General features: G+C 35.9%; 3 protein-coding genes across 3 annotated transcripts; 1 reads left to right on the top strand and 2 right to left on the bottom strand.

Annotated features, from left to right (window-relative positions):
* Window positions 1–554: 554 nt before the first annotated feature.
* On the bottom strand, window positions 555–5,546 carry crcp (calcitonin gene-related peptide-receptor component protein). Its single transcript, XM_014972517.2, has 6 exons — window positions 5,479–5,546; window positions 4,414–4,450; window positions 4,220–4,318; window positions 4,043–4,137; window positions 3,875–3,932; window positions 555–2,982 (listed from the first exon to the last, which is right to left on the bottom strand). Exons 1-6 carry the CDS (start codon window positions 5,484–5,486, stop codon window positions 2,833–2,835), a joined length of 447 nt encoding a protein of 148 aa, XP_014828003.2. The 5' UTR covers window positions 5,487–5,546; the 3' UTR covers window positions 555–2,832.
* Window positions 5,547–8,099: 2,553 nt separating this feature from the next.
* LOC106907004 (serine protease FAM111A-like) lies at window positions 8,100–11,353 on the bottom strand. The gene is made up of 4 exons (XM_014972500.2): window positions 11,265–11,353; window positions 10,729–10,784; window positions 10,343–10,392; window positions 8,100–10,180 (listed from the first exon to the last, which is right to left on the bottom strand). The coding sequence occupies exons 3-4, from the start codon at window positions 10,379–10,381 to the stop codon at window positions 8,345–8,347; spliced, it is 1,875 nt and encodes a 624-aa protein (XP_014827986.2). The 5' UTR covers window positions 10,382–10,392; window positions 10,729–10,784; window positions 11,265–11,353; the 3' UTR covers window positions 8,100–8,344.
* A 1,147-nt stretch (window positions 11,354–12,500) lies between these two features.
* asl (argininosuccinate lyase) lies at window positions 12,501–20,780 on the top strand. Its single transcript, XM_014972507.2, has 16 exons — window positions 12,501–12,601; window positions 12,778–12,972; window positions 16,505–16,588; window positions 16,737–16,793; window positions 16,878–16,975; window positions 17,047–17,124; window positions 17,221–17,298; window positions 17,379–17,431; window positions 17,511–17,573; window positions 17,671–17,785; window positions 18,710–18,794; window positions 19,115–19,174; window positions 19,265–19,348; window positions 19,824–19,904; window positions 20,122–20,228; window positions 20,431–20,780. The coding sequence occupies exons 1-16, from the start codon at window positions 12,587–12,589 to the stop codon at window positions 20,573–20,575; spliced, it is 1,398 nt and encodes a 465-aa protein (XP_014827993.1). The 5' UTR covers window positions 12,501–12,586; the 3' UTR covers window positions 20,576–20,780.
* The last annotated feature ends 869 nt before the right edge of the window (window positions 20,781–21,649 follow it).

Below are 21,649 nucleotides of genomic sequence, written 5' to 3'. Positions count from 1 at the left end.
AATAATAAAATAGTGGCCTTTTTATTAACACTGGATGACAACAACTATGCATCATAATATTTACAGATATACAACTGGTGGTAGACCTATGCTGTCAAAAAGACAAAATGGCTGGACCCAGCCAAGAGAACATAAAGTCAATAACACATTACTGCTGCTTTATGTTAATGCACTGAGACTGAGTATGAAATAGTTTTATACTACTGGGATTACATGAGCTGCAGCCAATCTATTAACCGTGTGCATCCCAGTCTGTAAACTCTGAGAAGCGTTGCCACTGCTGTGGTGCTGTTTCCTGCCTTCATTTTGACCTAAATCCAGGGAAATGAAAGGTTTTGCAACTCAAGGTTGTATCAATACATGTGTGAGTTCTACTGAGTCACCACAACCACAAAATACTGTGAAGAAAACAGGAAATTGTATTAAATGTCACACATTTTAAAAAACAAATGAAAAGCAAAAGATGCTTAGATAAACTCTGAAATGTGTTGTGATTTCTGGACGATATAAGTTTCACAAACTTAATATTTCCCAAAAACATACAACAAACAATGCCTTGTAAAAGCATGTATTTTATTCACAAATATCAATGTATATCACTGGGAAGTACACTGAAGCAGTATAATATAAAGCTACAAAAAAATGCTTTACACCAAACCATGTTTATGTTACGATAGTCCAGTCAAAGTCCATCCAGTCTGACGTAAATCCAGCAACTTGGAAAAAATAAAGTAAGCATACCCCAAAATACATGCATCCCTAATGACTAATGGTGCTAAACATAATAGCATGCCAGGCTTTTTTAATTTTTTGGTAAAACAAACAAAAAAAAAACAACATGCACCATTTTCCTTCCACGAACTCATTTGTGCTTTTCTTAACATAAAATAATAAAATCTAGTGAAGCGACAATCTGTGAACTAGGAGTACAAATAACTGTAAGGCACTAGAAACAGCAGCCTTCAGTGAAATATTTTTCTCTCTTTTTCTCAAGTGGAGCTCTTGTTTTCTGCCACTGACCTTTCTGAAGAGTTGTCTCCGTATTTCTCTTTTTGTCTTCTTATTTGTGTCCCGTGGAATGTTGAAAGGTTTAAGCGGGCTTAATGAGGTCAAATCAGGCTAAACCCTTGGTTTCAAGTGGCAAACACGACTAACTTCTTTTCCTCTGTGCTTTACTTGTCCTGCATACGGCAGTACATTTAAAAGAAATGAATAGAAGAAACATGATGCCTGAATGGTGAGAGACTCACTTCTTATCAGTCTTAAATGAAACCTGAAACCTAAAAGAACTCCAATAATAATCCTCCTTTGAAAACCTTTATTCCCATCTTAAGAACCAGTTGTTTTTTAGTCTTGCATAAACAAGTTTTATAAAAAGAAATGTAGCTGAAGCATATTTATTAGTTTTTATTTTAGTTTATGGGCATATCCAGGGACTTTTCTTAAGAAATGTATGACTTTCTGTTTACCAAGGGTAGAAATGTGGCATAAAAGGTCATTGTTATTAAACAGAAAAGAGAACTGGTTCAGAAGCACAATAAGAGAAATAATTAAACTGTTTAATATGACAAAGGTTGGAAGAGGACTCAATCACATTTTGCCACCATGAACAGTAAGGGAAGTAAAACAATAAATGTACAAATCTCATCATTAGAGAGCTGCAGCATGTTTTTCACTGTGGGTTAATTTTACTGCAATATAACATAAAATTATAGCAACACTTTCCGCACACCTTTATAGTTTAATTTCTTTCAGAAAAGAAAAATCAAAATTCATATTTGTTATTTGAAAAATTACATTTTTTATTAGTATTTTAGGTTTAATGAGCCAAAAACAAAACAAATAATCTCTAAGTTTTCTAAATAGCTGTTTTAGGAATTTCAAAATTTGTAGGTGCTTCAACCGTTCTCTGTTTTTTCAAGTTTTTATTCTACAGACAGGCTGATCAAATTATCACAACCAAACAAAACATATTAGTCCAAGGCAAAGCTATAAAAATAAGGCAATCATGCAGTCAGCTGAAAAGTTTGAAGAGCTATTTTCTTGCTGAAATAAGGAAAATGGATATGTCACCAAGAAGGAGAGGTTGAAGTTGTGTTAAGAGATTTTGATGGGATGCAATGACAAACAAAAGATCTTCTTGTCTTACATGGAAAGCTTACAGTTTCTCTAGCTTTACACAAAGATGTTTTCTATTTTAAGTTGTAGACTCATGTTCTCTCTCTGCTTTTCTTCTTTGTCATGAGTCTACTCTTTACTGTACATTTGTATGCCAGCTCTTTAAGGAGCTGAGTAAGAACAGGAAACTGACTTGATATGCAAACAGGAAGGCAAAAAAACCAGAAACCTTCACACTTGCAACCTGAACATCCTACTTCTGCTGCAAGAGAACAGCAGCAAAACACAAACTATCCCAAGTCTGAAGCTGAAGCTTGACAGGAAAGCAAGAGATACAATAAGGCTCCATCTACCATCAATATTAACAAAGTAAAATGAATATTGTGCTTTTGGATTGGAACAAAATTATTTAATGTATGTTTAAGGCTGCAGGCTACATAAATGTTATACGACACATAAAACTGAAGATCTCCTCCCTTTTTGAGAACACTTCTCTGTGCAATATTGACATATCTTAAAGAGATTAATCTCTTCTGTGAGAAAGTGAGCATGTTTTGGTCCAAACTGTTTTCATTACCATATTAGCTGAATAAACAGGATTACCAACTCAGCTTTTAACTGCAGTCTTGTAGTCTCTGTGCATCCTGTCTTTGTGTAAACAGTTCTGCAACATGTTTAGCCACGTAACCAGTTCTTCACATGGAAGTCACCGTGTCACGACTGTTCTCCGCCTTCATCCATCTCTGCATCGGCAGCCGCAGCTACGTTTTCCTGCTCCGGGTCACCTGGGAGGACGTCTGCCACGTTCTGGATGAGCTTCTCGATCTGCTCCTCCGACAGCCGCTCTTCACTTTCCTCCACCATCTCAACACAAAAAAGTGGAGGCCACATTTAGTCAGGCCTTTTCTGACACTTTACAGTTTTGAGGGATTTTAACTTTCTACAGAAAACCAATTTGTAGACCCAAAATTGTGTAAAAATATTTTCAAAAATAAAGGTAAAAAATTAAGAAAATGAAGTGTAGATAGAAGGAAACAGGAAGAATAAGAAGGAGATCACAAGAAAGCAATGAAGTCCAGAGATATAAGAAAAAGAAGGACCCCTGGAATAGGGGAAGTACAGAAAGAAAGGTCAACAACATGGGGATGAAAGGAGAAAAAGAAAGAAGAACACAAGGAAGGACATAAAAATACAGTTATGGAAGGAAGGAGCTGGAAAAAAGACTGGGCGGGGGAAAACAGATGAGGAAAATATGAGAAAGCAGAAGGACAAAAGGAAGCATACTAGGGAGAAAAGGCACAAAAAGAAAGGACACAATATTTAGAGATATAAACTCTGTAAATACAAATATTCCCCCCATATTCATATTTTCCTGTTCCATAATTTTCCACCTGTTCAGCCTGAAACAAGACTTCAAATGTTTATGATTTCAAACTGAAAACAAAAATCAAGCTCTTAGGAAGTATTTCCAGTCTCCAGTTTCCATGATTTATCCAAGTCCATAAACTGGCTAATGAATCATCTTGCTTTGTCCCGGCATTATCTGGCAACAGCCATTATGATTTCAAATGTACTTCCAATTATTTTTAGTTCTGAAATTATTATGTTTTGTGAAATAAAAGAGCAGAGTCTCAAAGAGTTTTGGTGTCAAACACCAGCAGCAGATTTGGCAGACAGAGCCACCATGAAAATGCATCAGTAATATATAAGTAAAGCTATTACACAGATTTTAATGGTGATGGTGAAAAATACTTACAAGCTGAATTTCCACTGCAGTCTGCGGTCGGTGGTTTAGCAGCTGCAGTTTTTCTGCCCTGGTGGAAGGAAACACATCAGATTCAGACTTAAAAAGAGAGCAAGCATCTAATCAACTCTACAGAATCTGGATGCAGAAATTTTAGGGCTTCAGTCAGAGCTTACTGACTTTGTGAGCTTGTGATGCATCATAGTGCTGAGGAACTCCTTGACGATCTCAGGACTTTGTCTGCTGCACGGCGTCTTCGACAGGTACTTCAGAGTCTGATGGAAAAGACAGAGGACGCTGCTGCCATGGTTTTTATAAATAAACATTACAGAAAAGAAAAAAGAGGCTTGTGCTTACCTCATACATGATAGTATTGAGGTTCTGCTGCCCAACACTGTGTTTGCTCTTCCCGGCATCTCTCCTCTGCTCCTTGAGGTCTGTGAGGAGTTTGAACACCTAGAAAACATGAAGGAAAAGAGAAAATCCACTTAGAAACCAATGTGATGCATTAGCAACAACAAAGTTGTATTGGGAGGGACATGCTGCCTCACCTCATAGTTGCTGAGCATGGCAGCATTTGCATTTTTCCTGAGAAGACACAAACACGTAACGGTTCATTTATTTCATGCTTCAAGTTTTTCTGACTAAATGCACAAGTGTTGTATATTTGTTTAAATTACTTTAGCTGCTTAGAATTGCTTTGTCTTGATTTTAATTACATAAGTCAGATGACATTTCATAAAGAACAGAAACATGGAGAAGAGTCAGATTCAGTTTTAGACGTTGCTTTCATGTAACTTTTCATGCAATTCCCAAAACTAGGATTTTTTTTTTTACTTCCTGGGTAAAGCCACTGAAGAGGTTACTGTTATCATTAAATCTATCACCCTCTTTGTTTTATATAAATCAATGGTACTAATGAATTGTATTGTTTTTAGCTGATTTTTTCCCCTCTAAGCAAAGCAACTAAAGCTAGCACAAGCACTTGTGGCTTTTTCTCTATCATCGCCTCAAGCCTTTTAAATAAATGACTAAATACATAACATTTTACATTCAACATTATACCAAATATATTAATATGTGAATCATGAGACCACAATCCGTTCATGTGATTGGACCGTACTAGAATAAATTGGATTCATTGATCCAAATCAATATAAAACCCAACTGGACTCTGTATAACGGATATCAATTAGTTTGCATTGGAATGACATTATTTTACATAATTTGGTGATTTTTAAATAAACTGAGCTTTACTTAGAACACATGTAAAAATGCGATTTCATCAGTGAGAATGTTTATTATAAGTGGCCATTTGTTTTCTTATAATTTGCTATAATTAGAGTAAATTTAGCTTAGTGTTAAAATTCAACTCTAAATCCGCCAGCAAAAAGTTAAATATCTGACAACACGAACCCAAATGACTCAAATGAACCAGTAATTTAAAACCAGCGCAATTAGCATTAAAATTGTGTTAAATGTTTTCTTGAGGATGGATTTAACCGGAAACCAAAACGTACTTTCCTACACCGTTAGTTTGTAAGATCAGCAACATATAATTGCAACTCAAATGGCTACGTGGACAAAATAAATTAAAATAATAAAGACAAACTTACACTTCCATTTCGCCCGCTGGTTTGGTCCGTTATTAAAAGACTCCGTAGGAAACCAGAGAATTGCTCAAACGTTCCGTTGACTTAAAGCTACGTCTTTGGTTTGTGCTGCCCCCTTCTGTCGGTCATTTTTACTCCTAAATGGGCCCATAGAAACACCCGCATCGAATTTAATGCTTTTATACATGTATTAAATGTATAAACTTAATATATTTAAATTATTAGATTTAATGTAATAAATTACCTTTTGTTAAAAACGAAAAAGCCTCCAGCTCAAATTAATTTAAGCTGTCTACTGAAAATATTCAGTACGGTTCAGTACACTGTATTCAATCCTGCCATAAAGATAGATTTAAAATGAATTACTTACAATTCAATCCTAGCTGAAACGATCATTAAAACATTGATAAAAACTAAAATCTTGGTCCCTAGATAAAATTGGTAGATAAGTTCCAAAAAGCATTGACCAAGGGTGTCTGAATACAAATCCAGGGCACACTTCTAAGGTTTTATATATTTCTTTATTTGAAAACCATTTATTTCTCTCCAGTTTCTTAGTATTGATCAGTCACATAAAATTGCAAAAAATACAATGAAGTTTGTGATTGTAAGATGACAAGATGTGGAAATTTTCAAGGCATGTGAATAGTTTTACAAAGTAAAGCACCTTAAGTGTTTCTTTACACAGAAAAATAATCTAAATACAAAGTCAGCAATTTCTGCTAAACATACAAAGACATAATTTCACAACACACATTTATCTCCATAAAATACCATACCAACTTTATTTATAAAGCACTTTAAAACAACCACAGTTGATACAAAGTGCTGTACATTAAAACACAACATAACAATTAAAAAAAATGAAAATAAATAAAAAAATAAAAACTCTTACAGTTTAAAAAAACAAACAAACATACAATTTAAAACAGGATCCCGCTGGAGTTGAAAGCCAAGTAAAATAGATGGGTTTTAAGACGAGCTTTAAAAGTGGACAGTGAAGGGGCCTCTCCAACCTGCAAAGGCAAGTCATTCCATAACTTAGGACCCATGACAGAGAAGCCCTGTCCCCTCTGAGCTTCCTTCTAGATCTCGGTACCTCCAAGAGCAGCTGATCTGCGGACCTGAGAGACCGATAGAGTAATTAGGGGTGAAGAAGCTCAGAGAGGTAAGCTGGGCCAAGATTATGCAGTGATTTAAAAAACATAAGAATTTTAAAATGAATCCTAAAATATACAGGCAGCCAGTGAAGTGAGGCCAGGACAGGGGTCACATGCTCTCTTTCGAGTTCCTGTCAAAAGTCGTGCAGCAGCATTCTGAACCAGCTGCAGACGTGAGAGCAGCTACTGACTCCCAGGTAAAGTGAGTTACAGTCATCCAATTGAGTCGAAATAAAAGCGTGGATCACCGTTTCAAAATGCTGCCTGGAAAGAAAAGATTTCACTGATGCCAATTGACTTAAATGATAAAAACTGGACTTAACCACGGCTCTGAAACAGAGGGGTCAGAGTCAGGAGCTGTGATAAGAGCCCTGGTACTACCAACCTTTTCAATAAAGAAACACAGAAAATTATCACACATGTCAGGAGAAGCTTCCAAACAGGCATTCTGTGGAATATGAAGCACAGAGTCAATGGTGTTATATAAAACATGAGGGTTAAGGCTGTTTGAGAAAATATTTGCCAAATATTCCCTTTTTGCCTCTTTAACTGTGCTCTGGTAGAGACGCCAAGTCTTAAAATTTGAAAAGTAACCTGCAATTTATCCTTTTTCCACCTGCGTTCAACACGGCGACATTAAACCAAGGCTCAGGTTTAATCTTTGGCTGCCTGGTTTTTAATGGAGCAACCGAGTCCAGGATGGTTTGACAGGAAGAATAGAACCAGGACCAGAACTTCTGTATCAGAGTAGAGGAAGTCAGATAATTCACAGAGCTGAAGAAAAGCAGTAGAGAACTGAGTGGTGGTGGAAGGGTTAATAATCCGACAGCGCCGAACAGCAGCACGAGTTTTAACTGCAGTAGGTGTCAAACTGACACTGAACAAAACAGACAGGTGATCCGAGAACACAGAGTCACAGATTTCCAGGTTAGTCACAGGCAGACCGCAGGAAATAACCTAATAAAATGTCCCATAAAGCTTTATGTCAACATTTAAAAAAGAAAAAAATATATATAAAATAAATTGTTTTATACTAAATAATGAAACATGTAGCTATAAAAGACTCTTTCCAAAAATAAAGTATAATATAGAAAAAAGACAAAGATCAAAACAGTGAATGCAAGTGCATCAAATGTCAGCAGTCTCCAAAGAAAGACAATCATCCCATTACTGCACAACTTTGAAAATTTCAAAAACAAATAAAGTATAACTAGGCCATCAGAAGTATTTTCTCCAGAAAGGACAGGGAAACCGTTTTGTTGTAATTTAAAATGGACCATTATAAGGATATATTTTACCTTAAAAGTATTTCACAGATATCCAAGAATCTCATCAACACATAATTTTTAATATTAATATATTTAAAGAAATGTAGCAAATCTTGAAAGATTTCAATGTTGCTTATTTTACTACCCAGTAAGTTCCCAAATTAGATGCAGTATTAAAAGAGCTTTAAGATGGAAGAACATTCAGAGAAACAGTTTTATTTCATTCTCACATTGTATTCTAGTTCATTTTAAATGAAATGAGTGAATATATTTGGTCCATTTTCACATTTACCTTAAAAAAAACAAAATCCAGAGGTGTTATCTACAAAAAGCATGTGTACATGATTTTGAGTTGTTTAATAATTAAATAAAAAATTTAGAAAAAGGGATACCTAAACAAAACCGCAAGAAATTTTTGTCAGCACTTTACCAATGGTATATTTAGGAAACCTCCATCGGGATGTGCTCGTGTTTTTGACTGAAGAACTTCAAAAATTTGTTTAACGGCACATCATTCAAATTACTAACAGTGAGCAAATTGTTGACTGCATTTCTAAACTCTATGAGATTTTCTTTCTCAACCAGATTCTTTACGCCTTCCATAACAATTTCATGCTGAGCGTAACTGGAAGCCAAGTATCCCTTCAATGCATCAAACTTCTCTCTCACTACCATCTGGATAACGAGGCGCTCCACAATGGCTAGCAAAGGATGAGCGAACTCTATCACACTTTTGGTTTCACCGTTGGCAGAACGGTAGATGTACCCCCCTGAATGCATCGCCACGACGTTGCAGTGCTTATCAAAAACAGGAGAACCAGAGGAGGCATAATAAAAACAGGATTCGTAAGTAAGAAAAGATTTTTGGTGAACAGATGCTGCTACGCCCTCAAAAAAAGAGCGAGTAACAAACTGAACTGGGCCCTGATTCTCCCTGCAGTGTCTTTCAACAACCTGAAGGCGATTTTGAGAGGGAACAATGAGACATGGATCTATTTTCTTCACTCCTCCCTCTGGATGCCCAATGATGCAAATTCCACCATCTTTGGGAAGAAAGCTAATATGCTTTAACAGACCAGGAGGGAGTCCCTGGTGTGCACTGAGCTTTAACAAAGCCCAGTCACCACCAGGCACTTCAGGGTTCAACTCAAAGCAAACAAGCTCCAACACATCCAGTGCTCCTTCAGACTGTTCCACACTTTCATAAGAGAAGTGTACAGAGACTCTCTCGTTGAACTGGCACCTCTTTTCATCATAAATATCTTTAACGACATGGCCATTAGTGAAGACGTAGTTACTAAACAGGAGGAACCCACTTCCGTTTGGCTGGCCATTTATTCTCACCTGACAGACTGAATCACTGAGACACATCAGCCTTTTCATGGTTTTCACCTCACTGCACATCTGAGTACTCTGACCAAAGTCTACACGGAACAGATTCTGGAGATGACACAGGGTCGGAGCCTGAGTTTTTATGCCTTTCACAAATTCCTCAAACTGGAAACATAACTGGTTCTTCGTCCTTTTTGAATTATTTATTTCCAGCACTAGATTTCTTGGTGTTATTTCCACATTGGCCTCTGGTTTCTGTTTTACTGTGATGTTATCCTCTGCCTCAGACTGACCCTGGTCTTCATTTGACAGCAGATATGCTTCATCAAGGCTACCAGGCAAACTCAGTGGTGGATCTGACTTGTCTAGCAAAATAATCTGGAATGTTTCATCATTGAGCTCATCAACAGGATTAGAGAGCTCTGTTTTTACTGAAGTGCTTTTATTAGAAAGCACAAAGTTCTTCTTAAATATGGAGCAGTGAAGACGTCCATCTCTTTTCAGAGCTGCCTTCACTCGCTCTCCTTTGTAAGCATAAACAGAAATTTCTTGGAATTCTTTCAGAGCTGAGTTTTTCATGATTCTAGTTATATTTTTACCTCCCTTTGTCAACAGATGGAACATTATAAGGTTAGAAGGCGGTTTGTTCCTGCAGAGAGAAACATAGGCACCAACTGGTTTCTTTGGCCACTCTACAGCTTTTACATATTTCACAGTCAGATGATCTCCTTTTTTAATTAAAGTGCAAGGAAAGTGTGAACTGATGGCTTTTCCATCCTTTATAATAACAAGTTCTTTCTCTTTGTTCTTCTTTGCAGTTTTTGCAAATTGGGGGCTGTTCTTCAGTGATTCCTCTACAGTCCCAGCTTTATTGCAGGTCATGTTGTTGAAATGTTTCTCCTTACATCTCCAAAAAAACGAATGAGTCGGATGCAGCTCTTGGTCCTATCAGAAGAAAAATGTAATATAAACTTTAGTTCAGTCTAATGTCAAACTGCTTTCCACAGTCAAACCATCTGTGCAAAATTGCACAATGTTATTGTTAACTTATCTTTTAAATGCTATAATAGAAAATATATTGCACCAAATCTTTAAAGCATTGCATACAGTAAGCGGAAGAGGAGTTTCATCATTCTGGTTGGCCATGTTTTTTTCCTCTGGAAAACAGAAAACAATAATAAAGTTAATTCTTCAGGTTTAATTGTCATTGATTGCAGTGTTCAAAATGATATCACAAGTGCATTAAAGATTATGACTAAACAGATTTAGTTTCTAATGTCTTATAAGGATAATCTGACTAAAAAGACTTCAGATTTTTTTATGTGTAAGTTTTTCTGTTGTTCACTGTCCCAAGTAATCAGAAACTAAACAGGATAAATTAAGTCAGGACTCTAAAAACTTTTACTCAAAGCTGTTTCTATCATTAAAATAAGCTACTGTTCAGTACAAAGATCTGGTCACAATATGAAGAAAGCATGGATGAAACATTTAACCTTGTCAAGGATGAGCAAGATGCTGGATCGTGGTGAGGGTGTAGTGTGTATTTCCCCTGTTAAGTGACAAAAGAAAGTATATTTTTTATTCAAATAAAACATCAATATAGAATACTGATGACTATACATACTTTCATTATTAGAAAGTGTGGAAAACGCACCTCGAAACTGCATAACATAAGTTAGCTAATTTAAAAGCCGAGGAAAATAACACCAAGTTACCTCGTTTTAAGAATCTAATATTTAGTTGTTGTTTTTTCGCTTTAAAATAACCTTTGCAACAAACTCAAATTCCCGTCATCAAAGGACAGGGTCCTGCAACATTTCAGCTTCAGCAGACTTGGCTAGAATATTAGCTCATTAGCAGAGCTCTGTAGAGCTAAACTGCATGCTAGTGACGCAGTTTTATTTAATTCAAGTGTTTATATAGTACAAGGGACACATCTAAAAGTTGCAGGACTCTGGCCGTCGATGAATGAATTTTGAAACCACTGCATAATATAATATGTGATCGGTGAAAAACGAGCCAAGCTTACCTTAAATTATTAACTCAAAAAAAGAAACACTTCAAATGACGGCAGTTTTAGCGCGCTTGGTTCTTCTTCTTCTTCTTCCCTTCCAAAAAGGAATCAGGGAACTACTGCCCCCAGCTGGTGCAGTCAGTGCAGTGAGCAGCACAAAGACATTCACAATACTTCACATTGTTTTACAGTTTTGGTTAAGGAAATCGAATTACATTTATTCACTATTTCCAAGAGTACGGTCAAAAAAGCTTTAAACACATATGACTGTTGTGTATATCTCTGATTTTTTTTTCATTTGTTATGTCTGTAATATCTGCTTTATTATGTTTTGTTTTCATAGCAATGTATTTACTGTTGAAGCCTATACTTTTTGATATTTTGTGTTTTATTTCTTTGTTTTTCTTTGTATTTGCAATAAAAAATGTTGTCTAAAATAAAAAATAAACTCTTGGTACATTGACCTGATCTTAAATTTGTGAGTTATTTTCAGAAAATAAAACTGTGTGCTGTAATTTTAATGTTAATTTGCTTAAATTGTATAATTTCCATGTTTTGAACATGGACATTTTAATATATGTTTCCAAATATATGGAACCAGAAAGTCTTTAACTGTGTTTATTCCTCTCATCATTAGCAACAAATCATGTAGATTTGGGAACATTTGATCTTTATTTGCCAAAGTTATGTCTGGAGAATCAAATATTTCAGCTGTCTGAAATAATCTGTTCACGCTCCGTATCATGGCAATTAATTATTTTTTTCAAAAACTCTTTAACTGTATTTATTTATATCAACAAATTCTGTATAGTTGGAAACATTAACTATTTTTTTCTCCACAATGTTATGTTGGGAGAATTTTTTCATTCTATATTTTTAAAATCCAAAATCTTATAAATAAATAAATAAATAAATAAATAAATAAATAAATAAATAAATAAATAAATAAATAAATAAATAAATAAATAAATAACTGTTTGCAATTGTTGATCTTTTTGAAATTATTTGTTTTTGTTTAAATGTTGACACACTAATTTATAGATATTTTCCCAGAAATTAAATTGAAAAACATATTTTTTTAACAATATATCAAAACTATTATAAATTATAATAAAAGCCATTACAACTTGCATCTTGCAGTAGATCCCTTCAAAGAAAGAAACCCTGCTCTCTTCCTGTTTTTCCGGGCTGTTACCTAGCAACAGAAGACGCATTGACGTCTCTGCTGACGCTCTTTAAAGCGACACTAATTTGTACGGCCCCTTGGCTTCTATCCTTCCCACTGCCAACAACTATCCCCAGATACGACTCTACACATCTCCGAGGAGGACTAAAACATGGCCAACACTGAGGTACGATTCAGCTGAAGAGACAGCCAACACTTGTTCCGATGTTGTTCTCACAGTCAGCTGGACTTTATCTAAACACGCTGTTGTTTTCAACGAAAGTGAACCTCATAGCTAGCTGTTAACAGACTAAAGCTATATATATTTTTAGCTCATTTGTTGCTCTTTTGCTTGTTCTACAGGGAAGCAAGCTGTGGGGAGGCCGTTTCGTTGGAGATACCGACCCAATCATGGAGAAATTCAATGAGTCCATCACCTATGACCAGAGGATGTGGGATGCTGATATCCGAGGGAGCAAAGCGTATGTCAAAGCTTTGGAAAAGGCGAACCTGGTCAGCACGGAGGAGATGGAGCAAATTCTGCAGGGGATGGACCAGGTATGGATAAACTGTGCTGGACGTGCGGCTCTGGATTTTATAATAGACCAAGTTAGGTAGTAACTAGCTATATTTACTTTAGTAAGTATCGTAAAGTATAGTAAGTATCTTACTTAAGTAATATTTCTGGATACTGTGTTCACTAAATGGAGAATAAGCTTGTTATTACCAAAAATCATTAGACACCAGAGTTGTGTAGTAACTAGTTACATTTACTCAATTACATTTACCTGAGTAACTTTTATTTATTTATTTATTTATTTATTTATTTATTTAATGTATTTTAGGAGTACTTTTACAACGCTGTACTTTTTACCTTCACTTTAGTAATTTTATTATGAAGTATCTCTACTCTTACTTGAGTAAAGTTTCTAGATTTTCTACCCACTGAATAAAAAAAGCATGTTTTAACCAAAAAATTACCAAACATAGACACACACCTGCAGTTTTTGTTAAAGGTTCATGAATTGTTGTCATTCTGGTCCTTAAATACCAAAATTTCCACATAGCTTTATATTTTGGCTTTATATTTTGGTCTGTCTGATTATGTACTTTTAAATATTAAATGACTGACATTTTGATCAGTTACTCAGTACTTGAGTAACATTTTTACCAAATACTTGTACAACTGCTTTTGTACAGTTGTACAAGTTTGTACAAATGTGTTGGAGCTACTCTTTCTTGAGTACATTTTCTTGACTACTCTACCCACCTCTGATTTTATAATAGAGTATTATAATAAAGGGGTGAATACAATGCAGGCCTAACCCTAACCTGCTTCACATTTTTATGTATAAAATATGACAACTATGTTTTTCCTTCCATTATACTAAAATACCAACATGATAAACTGCAATTTATAGTTGTAACGTGGCAAAATTTGGGAAATTTTAAGAGGTATGAGTACTGAGAGAACTGAATGTCACTGAATTTTCAACACACAAAACACAAAGCACCTACAGACACTCAAGCTTTGGACAGTACTATTATTATGTTAAAACTTGCAGAAGATTGATTCTGTGCATAGCTGTCTGGTGGACTCTGGTTAATAGATGACAGCTGAGAATGTGCCGTGGTGCAGGATTCCTGCTTCCTGCTGAGTGAGTTGCATACAATAGTGTCATCATGTGACAGGTGTCAGCTGGCTCTTTCATTCAGGGCATTTTGTGCATTGCTCCATTTCATACTAGTTTTTGCTTCATCAGTGCAAGTAACTCTGGAAAAACCAACTATACTTCGGCCTGCTTAGCAGAATTTGAAAAATATAACTAATTATGGATACGTTTTATAATTATTTCATGTCATTATAGTTTAAAGGGGCATTATATATTTTGAGTTTTGCATCATTTTTTAATGTTATTCCCACATCAAAAACATACCTGGAGCGCTGCTTTGATTCTTTCATGGATGTCTGAGAAATACTTTAATCTCCATAGCAACCATTCAGCTGTTCAAAGCGCCTGGGTGGACATAACTCCACCTTCGAGGTTGAAGCTCCTCCTCTGAGCTGCAGTTTCCAAGCTTCAGAGCTTCCGCCTCACAGAGCAGCCCTACCCCACACAGATCCTTCAGACTAGCCAGCAGCAATTAGAGAACACCTGGTGGAACTGTGCACCTACTGAGCTCAATATACGAGCTACTTCTCAGTGAAACGCTGGTAATAATATTGTTAAATGGTGAATAGAGAATCGATGTAGTGATTACATCCAGTTTTGGAAAGATCTTCTTAAAAAGACAGAAGCCCAATTTCAATTTACGAAGTCAAATTTCTTCTAGGTCACGTTTGACATATACAGCATTTTATAATAACTGAAAGTAACATAGTTGCTTGATTGTGCTCTAAAATGATTCAATGTGGCTGGAAAACACAAAATACTTCCCCTTTAACTAAGTGTAACTTACAAGATAAATGGGTCCAATAACCAGCTATAATTAATCCAGTTTAGCTAATATTTTGTTTGAATCAGTTTGGTTCATTTTAATATCTATGAGATGATAAACATTTAAAGGCAAAAGGTAAAGTTAATCTTATTTATATAGCACATTTTCAGCAACAAGGCAATACAAAGTGCTTTACAGGAATTAAAAGGAAATACAAACAAAATAACAAACCAAAGGAAAGGCCAAAAAAGAAAAAAAAAGAAAAATAATCTAATGTTGACCTAAAGTATGTAAACTAGGTGCTGCTGTTCAGGGTTGCTAAGTATCCTCTGGTCTAATTCCATTTCTGGGTTGGGAGAATAGGAGTCTGAAAAATAGTCTAACAATGTTGATCCAAAAGTATCCTCTGGGCTTCTGGTCTCTGGATCTCAATAGTGAGTACTCTACAGTTTCTGAAAAAATAAGCTAAAGAGTGACTAATCTAATCCCCTTTCTGGGTTAAAAGTGAGCACTCCACTGTTTCTAAATACTTGATACTCCTATCCAGGGTTGCTAGATAAGTATAAGTAAGTATCTTCTGGTCTAATTCCTTTTCTGGGTTGGAAGAATAGGAGTCTAAAACGTAGTTGCTAAGGTAGTTTTTCTGGATTCCAAGTTTGTTCTAAACCCTGTTCTGGGTTGCTAAATAAGTGTAAGTAAGTAAGTATTCTCTTTTTAAGTATGCTCTAAGTTTACAAAAGTAATGAGTACTCCACAGTTTCTAAGTAATGATACAAACTAAGTGTTCCTGCTCTGGAAGAATTTTATTTTTCTGGATTCTAAGTTCGTTCTAATTCCTTTTCTGGGTTGCAGTAATGGGAGTCTCTCTGTATAATAATCTAAGAAGTATATTGGTCTACAGTTTCTAAAAAATAAGCTAAAGAGTGGCTAATAAACTAGAGTATCTAGATTCCAAGTTTGCTCTAATTCCTTTTCTGGGTTAGAAGTGAGTACGCCACAGTTTCTAACTAAATAAAATTAATAAAAAATAAAAAAGAGGAAAGGACACATTAGGGCAAATGGCAACGGCAGAACTCCGATAGAGGTGTTGTTATCAAGGAATGTCCTTGGGAGCTCTCAGCTCCACAGCTGCATTGATAACAGGAGGGCGTGAGGTGGGAAGGAGCGTTATGTTTACATATCTTCAAGGAGATTGGAAACATGCAGCCCTTCCAAGACCACACGGGAAAAGCCAGATACAGAATGTCTTGTGTCAGGTATAAACTTCAATCAGTCTGACTGTTCGCCAGTTTGGTCAAGTCCGTCACAAATTTGTTGATAATCCAGGTATCCACAAGCTCCAAACAGCAGAAATTCTGTTATCATGAATAAATAAAGGGTGAATCCCGCCAGGTGTGTCCCTGCAGGACAAGAGGGCTCTCCTGTGCTCAGTCTTCTCATCGAGATTGCATTGAGAGATCGGTTGACCAGATCCATAATTTGTAGATTTGGAAGATGTGCAGAAAAAAGCTCCAAAAGTGGAGAAAAAGACAGGACAAAAACAGAGCAAGCAGGGCAGGCATGGGCAGGGAGGGAGCAGAGGGAAAAAGCATCCGCCTTCACCGAGAGCAAGAGAGGAAAAAAGTCATGTAACCCTCATTTTGCTCCACAGATTTCTGAAGAATGGTCTAAAGGTGCGTTTTTGATTAAACCTGGAGATGAAGACATTCACACAGCCAACGAACGCAGGCTTAAGGTGATGTAGAGCTTGTCTTTCTCAGAATGGTATTATAGATTAACCATCTAAAACTTGTCCAAACTACACTAAAGATATAATAATTAATTTAAAAATTATGTATAAAAAACAAAACAAATCAGTGCTGCTTTGTTGCCGGTTTGTCCAGGAGCTGATTGGTGCTCCTGCAGGGAAGTTGCACACCGGCAGGAGCAGAAATGATCAGGTTTGTTTTTTCCATCACTGAATCTGTAGTAAAGGTCAGCTGGAAGTAAATCATGAGACAACGTGTTGTGTTTTATTTAAACAGGTGGTGACGGACATGAAGCTGTGGCTACGAGACGCCATCACTATGCTAACGGATAACTCCCTGCAGCTCATCTCCACCATGGTGGAGCGGGCAGCAATGTAAGAGCATTCTGAATGTAAATACGTTTGTTTCTTTTATTCTACTTCATTAAACCTTTTGTAAATTACAGAGAAATTGACGTCCTTTTTCCTGGTTACACCCACATGCAGAAGGCTCAGCCAGTCAGATGGAGTCACTGGATTCTCAGGTGACCCATTAACAATGAAATCCACCAAGTTTATCTTTAATTTTTTTAATATTAGTGGACATTCACCATGTTTTTTTTCTCATTTCTTTCCCTCAGCTATGCTGTAGTTTTAAGCAGAGACGTGGAGCGGCTTCTGGAGATCAAGAAAAGAACCAATATTTTACCTCTTGGCAGGTGCAGTGCAAACACTTCCAGCTCCGCTGTGATTTTCATTCACAGATGTGATCAAGTAACAAGAATTATTCTGTTTTCAGCGGCGCCATTGCTGGCACACCTTTTGACATCGACAGAGAGCTACTGCGGACTGGTCAGATCAGTTTGAGAGTTGTTGTGTTACTAATGCTAATAAAAAAATATGCTGAACATTTCTCCTTCTCTGGGTGTAGAGTTGGGGTTTGATAGCATCAGCCTGAACAGTATGGATGCCACAGGACAAAGGGACTTTGTTGGTATGTCAACTGTATATTTCAGCCTTTCAACATAACCATTGGTTTTAAGTGAAGCCTTCTCATATTTGTGTTTTAAAGTACTTGTTTTTTTTTTAAGCGGAGTTCTTGTTCTGGGCTTCCCTGTGTTTGACCCACCTTAGTAAGATGGCCGAGGATCTCATGCTGTACAGCACTAAGGAGTACTCCTTCGTCACGCTCGCCGATGCCTACAGGTAAACTTTGCTTTCTTTTTTTTTTTTTTTTTGCTTCAGTTTGTCAAGACTTCACAAATGTGAATTAAAACATTTTCGATTAAAAAAAAACTTGCTTCATAGTCCAGCAGAAAATGAAAATCTTGTGGATTTTTCCTTACCTCATCCATAGGTATATTGGTGAAAATAAAACCTTTTTAAAATGCTATGTAATTTAAATATGTATGAGTTGTTTTTTCTTATTGTTTATTGCCAAAATTTACAGATGAAACAGAAGAAATAAACAATTGCAAAATGTTTTTTTTCTGTCTTCTGCTTTTATAAAAAATGGGCTCAACATTTTGGATCTAGTGCTATATTCAGCATGCACTATGTAAAATATGCAGCTCAATTATAATAGTTAAATAAAATTAAAAATACTTTCTGAAATGTTTTCCTGAAGTACAATAAATTTAAGTTTTAAGAATTTTTACCCAGAAACAGGATAGTTATGTGTCGATATGACATTCCCTGTGAAGAACTATTGACTTTTATGTAAAACAATGTAAAAAAAATTGACTTCAGTTTAAAGTTGTATTAAAAATTGCTCAAATAAACTGTTGACATGACTGAGGTCACACAATCAGATAACGTTTTGATATGTTTACTTTGTACAAAGTATCAAGTAAAGATGCTAAAATTTTCTTAAATCTATCCCTGTCTACAAAGCATATTAAAACATTTGTTTTGCATTTAGGATACATCTGTGAAATTAAATTATATTTTGTAAAATATTTATCTTACATCTGCCTGTTACTCCTAGAGTTAGGGTTAAGAACTATAGCTGCTTACAAATTGTACTTCTTGTCCTCTAATACTTATTTTCTTTAAAAGCTTCTTTAAAATGTTGCCATTCTTCTGTAACACTCTTCTTCTTCTTCTTTTGTTTATTTGTGTGATTTGTAGCACAGGCAGCAGTTTGATGCCCCAGAAGAAGAATGCCGACAGTCTGGAGCTGATCAGGAGTAAAGCAGGTCGTGTCTTTGGCAGAGTAAGACAAGATTAGTTAAAAATCTACTTTATATTTGTTTTATTGTAGGACTGGGTTACACGGAGGGATGAAGATTCATGATCATGATCATTTGTAGAGAGAACAGCATGAACTCTAAATAAGAAGCATCATTTTAATGCTTACTTGGTTCATTCATTTCACCAAAGCTACTTCATTCACTTTGAGCTGTTGCAATAAATAATTAGAGGTATAAAAATCTTTTTCACTTTCAGAAATAATTTGCTTTGGCATATGCAAACACCAGGTGCCCTGCCTGATTTCATAATGTTCTTCTGCAACCTGTTTTTGTTTTGTACTAGTGTGCAGGATTCATGATGACTCTGAAGGGTCTGCCCAGTGCATATAACAAGGATCTGCAGGTTTAAACTTACATCTTTTCTAATATTATAACTTCACTTGAAGATTCAAATGTAACCTCCTGTTATGTTGTGGTTTCTGTATTTTTTCAGGAGGACAAAGAAGCCATGTTTGACTGCTATGATACTGTCCATGCTGTGCTGCAGGTGACAACTGGAGTCATGTCGACTCTAAAGGTGAAAACATAAAAATAAAAACCTAAATAATCCAGAGAGTTGAGACCCCAAAAATTATCTGAATCTATCAGTAATTTTTCCCACTGTATAATATGTTATTTACATCTATTTTTGTTTAATGTTTCTGCAAGATATACATATTGTGGAGGATCTGTCAGTTCTTATGGGGAATAAATGTTAATTCTGAAAAACAAGCATAATCTTCAGGTTCTTCTTTTTTAGCAGTAGAGTTTTAAACCAAAATTTGTGATGCTTGAAATAGACACCGTTAAAAAATAAAAATTCAGTTAAATATCTTGTCAAAAGGTAATTTCAGGATAAATATGGATCCTGTTAAAACCTTCTAAAAAGCATGGTTAAGTATTTTGGATTTTATCTTAACATTACAAAGAATATTTTAAACAATAGTCATGAAAATTAGATTAGTTATTTTTCTTTAAATAGATGTTATTAATTTGCTTCTCTTGTCTTTCAGATCAACCAGAGTGTAATGGAAGCTGCGCTCAGTCCTGACATGTTGGCTACAGATCTGGCCTACTACCTCGTGAGAAAAGGGGTGAGATGTTCCAACAATATTGTGTAGTAGCAGTAAAACACTGCAAAACCACAAAATCTTACCAATTCTAGTCTAATTTCTAGACTAAATTACATGATTTAAGATATCTTCACTACAAACTAGTCCAAAATTACTTGCTAAGATTTTGTGTTTTTGCAGTGAATTAGTTTTGATAGCTTTATAAATTGTTTATGTTTTGACACTCTTCTCGTTCCAGGTGCCATTCAGAGAAGCCCATGGTCTCTCTGGAAAAGCTGTATTTGCAGCTGAATCTAAAAATGTCTCCCTGAATCAGCTGACTGAGGCGGACCTCGCTGCTATCAGGTAGTTGACACTTATGTATGGATGCATATATGTTTTTAATCAGAGGAAACATCAAATTAATAGCTAAAGGAATAAATCATTGTGGGTTAACTATATAGTAGAAGTTCTACATATATTTTTTTATTATTTTTAATGATTTTGAATTCAATCTTTCTTTTCTCTGTCTGTGTATGCCATATGGATGCATGTGTGTGAACTTTAGCCCGTTGTTTGGAAGTGATGTGTCTTCAGTGTGGGACTACCGGAGCAGCGTGGAGCAGTACAGCGCTTCTGGGGGAACATCGAAGAGCAGCGTCTCTGCCCAGGTGGAACACCTGAGGAACTGGCTGAAGACTCGGTCACCGTGACCTCTTCTCTGTGACCTCCAGCTGTCAGACTTGGGTCAAAGTGAATTACTCACACCTTTATTCACACTGCCTTTATAAGCTTGAAATTTATTTGCTTTAAGTGACTTTCATCTCAGGATACTTTTGTTGATCATGTATTCTTACCTGAGCAATGATCAATAGGTTACGAAATAAAGGATAATGTTACAGACTTCACTCCAATAAACCATGAGTGTTGATTTATTTCATTTCCAGCTTTATTCAAATCTTCCACTGATGACTCTGCATCATTTCCCTCCAGTTTTTACTATTTTGTGCCTGTTCCATTGCCACTTCTTTCATTCCTTTGCCCATTTTGTACCACTGTACTAAAACCAATAGTTAAGCTATTTTATGTATTATGCAGTGATATTAGCGTATTGGTATTATTGGGGTTTCACTTTAAATTTCTACTCTAAAAAGTGCCTTAAACGCATCTGGCAACCAGCTCCTCCTCCTCTGTACAAATTCAGGTCAAAAATGCCGTGCAACTGGTCATAGTTGCCATGACTACAGTATTGCGGCTAAAATCATGTATTTTTTAACTTAAAATGAAATACGGTCCCTGGTGGCGATAAACAGGAAAAGATAATTGGCTCCTACAGACAGAATTATCAGCCAATCAGAATTGACGTACAATGACGGTGGGACTCAGAATGTTGAATCATAATTTACAAAATGGCTGCCGCATTCGCTTCATCTCCGGTTGACCTAGTTGCTGACTTATTAAAATCTCCTTTTTCGAGACGCTCTTTCACGGATAAAAAAGAAATAACTAAAAATGGAAAACCCACATCAAACCTGGATTCGTTAAAACAAGCCAGTGAGAACTTTGTTAGGCATTTTAAAGACTGTAACTTTGAGCGCTATGAGTTGCTAACAGCTAGCACTTAGCACAACAACCTGTGGATTTTATTTACAAATAATGGGTGAGTGTTACTTTTTTTTATCACTTTCTCATTCAGACTCTACTGAATATTTTTTCTTTTATTTGTTCACATAGATTTGAGCAGTTTGGCCTTAACTGGGGAACATAGAAAAGTTTTGCTAAACTAA

The sequence above is a fragment of the Poecilia mexicana genome, unplaced genomic scaffold (genome assembly GCF_051168715.1).
Source record: "Poecilia mexicana isolate PSO_F unplaced genomic scaffold, ASM5116871v1 scaffold_14, whole genome shotgun sequence".
NCBI classification, from domain to species: domain Eukaryota; kingdom Metazoa; phylum Chordata; class Actinopteri; order Cyprinodontiformes; family Poeciliidae; genus Poecilia; species Poecilia mexicana.
The sequence above is the reverse complement of the archived record's forward strand: the minus strand, read 5'-3'. Positions and strand labels throughout refer to the sequence as shown.